This window comes from Gymnogyps californianus, chromosome 9 (genome assembly GCF_018139145.2).
Source record: "Gymnogyps californianus isolate 813 chromosome 9, ASM1813914v2, whole genome shotgun sequence".
NCBI lineage: Eukaryota > Metazoa > Chordata > Aves > Accipitriformes > Cathartidae > Gymnogyps > Gymnogyps californianus.
This window is the reverse complement of record NC_059479.1, coordinates 8,587,862-8,593,861: the sequence shown is the minus strand read 5'-3', so window position 1 is coordinate 8,593,861 and position 6,000 is coordinate 8,587,862. Positions and strand designations below refer to the sequence as shown.

The 6,000-nt window shown below is 43.0% G+C and overlaps 1 protein-coding gene across 1 annotated transcript in view; it reads left to right on the top strand.

Annotated features, from left to right (window-relative positions):
- The first annotated feature begins 3,018 nt into the window (after window positions 1-3,018).
- Window positions 3,019-6,000, top strand: part of LOC127019574 (transmembrane 9 superfamily member 2-like) — a 34,259-nt gene continuing 31,277 nt past the window's right edge. The window contains exons 1-3 of the mRNA XM_050901690.1: window positions 3,019-3,150; window positions 3,677-3,744; window positions 5,066-5,159. Of these exons, the coding sequence (XP_050757647.1) occupies window positions 3,034-3,150; window positions 3,677-3,744; window positions 5,066-5,159 (279 nt within the window). The 5' untranslated portion in view covers window positions 3,019-3,033. The remainder of the gene's footprint in view (window positions 3,151-3,676; window positions 3,745-5,065; window positions 5,160-6,000) is intronic.

The following is a 6,000-nucleotide window of genomic DNA, read 5'->3' as shown; positions in this document are numbered from 1 at the left end:
AAAAGAAGGTAGCTCTCAAACACTTCTCTAGACTGTAGTACGTACTTAAAGATGATCACCTTTCCAGCATAGATGCTAAGAGTTTCTGGATGCTGTTACTGTGTGTGGGAAAAGGGAAAGATGACCTTCGGTAACGAAGTGGGAGGGCACTGCACATGATAACAATGCAGTTGCCGAAGAATGGCATAGCTAGATACTCATGCAATTATCATATGAAAAAAGGTTCAAATTCTAGTTTCAATATAGAATAATTTAAATCTCAGAGCCTCCCTGGAATGGATAGTGAAAACTAAAGCGAATTGTTAGTCCTGTAAGAAACATGCGAAAAATAGTCTCCATCTATGTGTGAAGTCTCTGTGTGCTTCTATGACCTACAGTAGTGTATTTGCTGACCGCCTCCCAAGTAACTGGAAAGATAAGCAAATGCAAAGTAAAGTCTCTTTTTTCTCCTCTGATTAAAAGAGTAAAATATTTCATTTGTAACTTCAGGCTTCATTTTATTAACATTCTGTTAACACGTACTGTACATGTAGCTAGATGGGATTAGCATGAACATAATTACATTTGAAACACCATTTGAACATAACGGCAGTAATTGTATTAGGGCCAAATTCTTCTCTCCTTTGTCCTAAAAGATATCTTCATCAGGCTTCTCATCAAAACCTTAGTTCCATCTACATTGCAAACTGGAACAGTATTTTACTGTATTCCACTACATAGTTTATGTATGGTATTGCTCCAAGTTCACTGAGACAGATGTTTTTCTTGGAGGATTAGAGGATATATAATTCTTCTAATTCTTCCCCCTCCTCTCCTCTCTTTTTTTTTTTTTTTAGCTTTTTCTTTTTTTAAGTTTGAATTTTTGTAGAAAACCCACAGAAATCTTCAGGGAACAAACTGCAGTCTGAATGGAAACTAATCCCTCTTATGCTTCATTCAGTAAGAACTCCAAGGCTGAAGAGCCATGACAGTTTATTTTGCAAATGATCTCTCAACTTTGAATTTTCTCATTGGAAATTAAGATAGTAATAAGAGGTCCTAATACTGGCCCCTACAGAATAGGAAACAGACTTAGATGGGATAACTGGGGAAACAGAGACCAGGAAAACTCCACCAACCTTTACACAGAAGACAGTTGCTATCTAACTAGCATAGATATACTTGCCCTTGCATTATCACAGCTTAGAAAATTTTCCTTACATTTTTAAAAGCAGAAGAAATGCAATTAAGTATGTTACTTACAAACCCACATACATATAAACTGATCCCTTCGTGCCTTTTCATTGATAACCATCAAAATGAGCCCACTAGATGGGAGAGGTGGACAACATTCCATGAGGGTAATATTTTATGAATTTTTGTGGTAGCTTTCACCTAAAATGTCACTCTCTTGAATGAATCCTATGATGTTTAACAATGTAGCTGAATTTACACTACAAACTTGTTCATACAGAGAACAGTACTTTGGATCTCCCTTGTACCATGCTGTGTATTTTCATCAAACATATTGGCCTTTTACCAAGTTCATCATACTTTGGGTTTAAACTGGATAAAGGGTTCAGGAGAGCTGGGGGATGAGGACTAATGAATACATAAATAATCTGATCCTGTAAGACTCATTCAGAATGAATAAAAAAGGGAATGGAATTTCCTCTAGATATGTAGTAAAAAACTAGTAACTGAAAAGATCAGTTTAATATTTTCATGACAAAGAGCAATTTTCTAGGCAGCTGTCACTTGATAGGTATTTATAGAAATTTAGCATTTTTCCTCTGTAAAACTCAGACTAGAGTGGATGAGAGCAGCACAAAATAATTGTTTCTGGCGCTGACTTTGTCAACCATTTCTAAACTGGAACTCCCTAATGTGCTTCTCCCAATTCACCTGTTTGGGATCTAATTGTGGCCCCTTCCAGTTTAGCAATACAAGGTGGATCACAGGTCCCTAAGACATAGCTGGAGCTGCCTGAAATGACAACTCAAATTTTCCAAGCTCAGCTGAAAAGACACAACATAAGCAATTATTATGTACCCTTTATTCTTTCTCCTTTTGCCTGGTGCTGTCCTATGGTAAGGGCAACTCACTGCTGATTGACGAGTTGGGTAAGATTGTTGGACAAGGACGTTTTGCTGGGGTAATGCAAATGTAATGTCACAGTTTGGAAACCAGAGTGGCAACAGCTTGCCTAAACGGGAAATACATAGAGGAAGATGGAGGTGTTGTCTACCCAGTATTGACAGCAATGCCTTTAGTGCAATGTCTTAGACAGCAGTGAATTATCTGTCTTGCCATGGTAGCATGGAGCTCAGCTTGCAGCCATCACTTGTACTTACCCTGCTTCTCAGGTTTTGCAGCTGTCCCTGAGCGCTGCTCCTGCCATTGCCACCTGAATGAGCAAGCCTGGAGCTTGGCATCACGTTCATGGCACCGCTGCGGCTGTGTTGTAGCACGGAGCCACAGGACACCATGAGCTGATGCGCATCCCACTGTTGTTGGCTGCAAACATCACAAGCTGCTGAACCACACATCAAAAAATCATCGAATATAATTCTTAAAAGTTGCAGGGTTGCAGATAAAGGTTGCAATACAAAATCTTGGATTTTCACCCCTAATTTCTGAGCTGGTAAAATCCAATTTAAGTCTTTCTCTGCTTTGTTGGGGGCTAAAACCTGAAAAGAGGTTCAGGTACGAGTCACCACAGGGGACTTCGGGAAAAAGGACTGAGGTGAGCGTGGAAGGCAAGAAGAAGAGAAACCACTTCCCCACCGAGAGGGAGGCGACAGCCCGCCCAAACGTCCCGGCGCCAACGGCGGCCTCCGTGAGGAGTACAGCCGCCGTGCCTCAGAGTGCCCTGCCTCAAGATGGCACCCAGCGCCTCACCTCCTCACCGCGCAGGCGCCGCGGCCCCAACGCGATTGTGACGCCGCCGCTACCGCCCTCCGCGTCGCCTGAGGCCGCCTCCGCAAGGCGCTGGCCGGGGGAGTCGGGGCTGCAGCCTCGGCTCATGGTGCCTTCCCCCCTCCAGGCTGGAAGATGAGGCTGCTGGCGGCCGGACTCTTGCTGGTGGCACCTCTCTGCGCCGCCTTCTACCTGCCCGGCTTGGCGCCCGTCAGCTTCTGCGAGGAGGGCGAGGAGAGCGAGGGCTGCAAGGTGAGAGCCCTCACGGGAGGGCCCGACACGGGCCGTCCCCCCCCTCGCCGCGGAAGCCCCGAGCGGGGCAAGCCGCGGGGGTTTCCGCGGCGAGAGGGGGGACCGCCGAGTATCCCCCGTCCCGCTGCGTGCGGGCCCCGGGCGTTCTCCCTCAGGCGGCAAGCTTTGCTCCGGGAAGCCAATCACCCCCAGCTCCCTTTCCCTTGGTGCACCCGGTAGTTTTTTACGGTGAAAACCTCCCCTTTTCCTGCTGAACTTTACAGTCAGCGCCGGGCCGGTGCCTCGTTCCTTGTTGCAGCCTCCTGTGGCGGCGGCGCTGCCGAGGGAGGGCGGCTCTGGCGTGGCCCAGCGCCGCGGCGGCGGTCGGGGCCTGTCAGAAGTCAGTGGTAACTCCGCCGTGGGATAGTGAGCTCCGAAACTTGTAACAGCTCTTGCCAGCTGGCGATGCGTTTCACGTCGGTCGCACATTTGTTTTTGCAAGTCTGTATTTTCATATGTTTCCTCCTTCTGCTCTTCCCTGTTTCAGTCACTAATCGAGCTCTTCGTGAACAGACTGGACTCAGTTGAATCGGTTCTGCCATATGAGTATGATGCGTAAGTACATCGCAACAAGCTTCCAGAAGTGTTTGGAAAGCCTGTTTTCTGTTTTCAGTGCAGTGATGCAACTGCTGATACACTACGCGTGTTTCTTGTAAGCAATATTTTGGATGTAGGGATGGAAGAGTAAATCCAGTGCTCAGCAGCAGTAATGAAATACAAGAGGGTGGAAAGGATGAAGGCCACACCTGTGCCTCCTGACCATCCTCTGTTACTGTTAAACACAAGGCTGCTGGGTTTCTAATGAGTGCATTTTTTTGAGCTGAGTATTAGATCTGGTGTTGACTGTTTGATACATTTGAAAGTTCTTCCTGTTAGTCAAGTCTAGGAAGACAGGAGCTTTGTGTCCTTGTTTCTGGCAACTAAAAGAAATTGGAAGAAGAGTCGTTATTTTTCCACCAAAGCTCTGTATCTAATTCTTGGGGGTTTTTTATTTTGATTCTTGTCTGTGAAAACTATTACCTGCTTTTGCAGGTATTTATAGGCCTACAAAGCAATGATACACAATATGATTTGCAGTCTCGCTGTTGGGCATACAGAAAAGAGAAACTTGTAGGTGGTGTAGGTCTTATCCTGTGCAGTGCAACAGTAGCAGCAAGACCAGAGACTAGCTTGAAAAGCCCACAATGTCTCTATTTGCATTAAGCTTTATGGAAGCCAATGAATTTAGGACCACTTAGTGAAGAAAAGTACTTATTCACCAAAGAGAAGTGATTTTTTTTTTCATAATCTACTGCTACCTGTGTTTAAATAATGAAGATCCAGAATGGTTACACTCTCTCTCCCATATTCAGCTGTTTCAGACTGTATGTAGTTGAAAAGAATTGGTGAATGGTGTTTGGCAGTGAGGCACGTTAATATTAAAAGCACTTCCCTTCTTTGGAACAATGTTTCACGTTAAATACTGTTTGTAAAGACTCCTTTAAGAAAGGGGTGTAGTTGTTTCTCTGAAACTTTTTTGCAACAGAAATGGACAGTCCGTAGCATAGTCTCTTTTTTCCTAATATAAAACATTCTGTTGTTTGTTTAAATTGCCATTTGAAAAGGGTGCTTGGACTAAGCAGCATGTGTTTTGTTAAAGATACTTCAGCTGTGATATATCTTGGTTGAAATTGATATCAAAGTAGAACTATTTCTGTATAATATATGCCAAATTTCTTTGCAGAGGCACTCAAATTTTTACTAACAGTGGCTGACCCACCAAAAGAAGCGTGAAGACTGCCATGTTAAGGACATAACTTAAGAAATTGTTTTAGGCTGATATTTACAGTTATATGTCAATTAAAAATTAAAGGTGATCTTTTCCACTTTTTTCCAGTTTTGATTTCTGTCAAGATACAGAAGAGAAAAGACCATCAGAAAATCTTGGACAAGTGCTGTTTGGGGAGAGAATAGCATCATCTCCATATAAGGTTATTTTATCCCTTGAAGTCGATCCTGTTTAAATTTGATAGCTGTCATTCTAATGGCTGTAATCCATAGACATAGCTGAAGATTTGATGATTGTATGATTATTTTTATTTTTTTTAATATAAGCTTTGTAGTGTTTATGTAATAATAACAAAACCCCTCCCAGCCCAACCCCAAAGGCATCTTAGGGTGCCTAATTAAAGTTAGGAAGCTGAGCCAGTAATCTCTCTTCTTTCCTGTTCCTCTGTGGTAGAGAAGTCCAGAAACTATATCTTAAGGAGTTCTTCAACAGCTGGGTGTATAGTGTGTTAGATGATCTGAAATCATTAGTTTTTTAAATGTTATATTGGAGGCTGTAAACTGGTGATTCAGTCATATACTTGATTGTACTATTGGGCAGCTTCCAGAATGGGAAAGGAAGGTCAAGTTGGGGCTCACTTCCAGCTTTTCCCCACTTGTACACACTTAATTTCTGTTGCCTAAACCCAAATTTTTCATTGCATGTGATGCATGTTGCTTGAAATCTTCTGTAAAATAAATGTATGGAAGTATTTTGTAAGTTAGGTACATAATATTTTTCTGTCTCATGCCCTACATTAGCAATGACCAAATGTAGCGTCTCTAAAAAGCTGTACAATCAACTTGGGAAAATTATTAGCAGTAAAGGAGATATGGTCAAACACTGGCTCTTAATGCTTAAAAGCTGTATACTGTTCAAGTGCAGTTTCCAGACTGGGATTTGTTGGTGAAACTGAAAACTAGGCTATGTTTGTGTGTGAGGGTTGCTAGATAATCCAAATTCCTGTGAGAAAAAGAGGCAACAGAGTTTCTGAGTGTACTGCT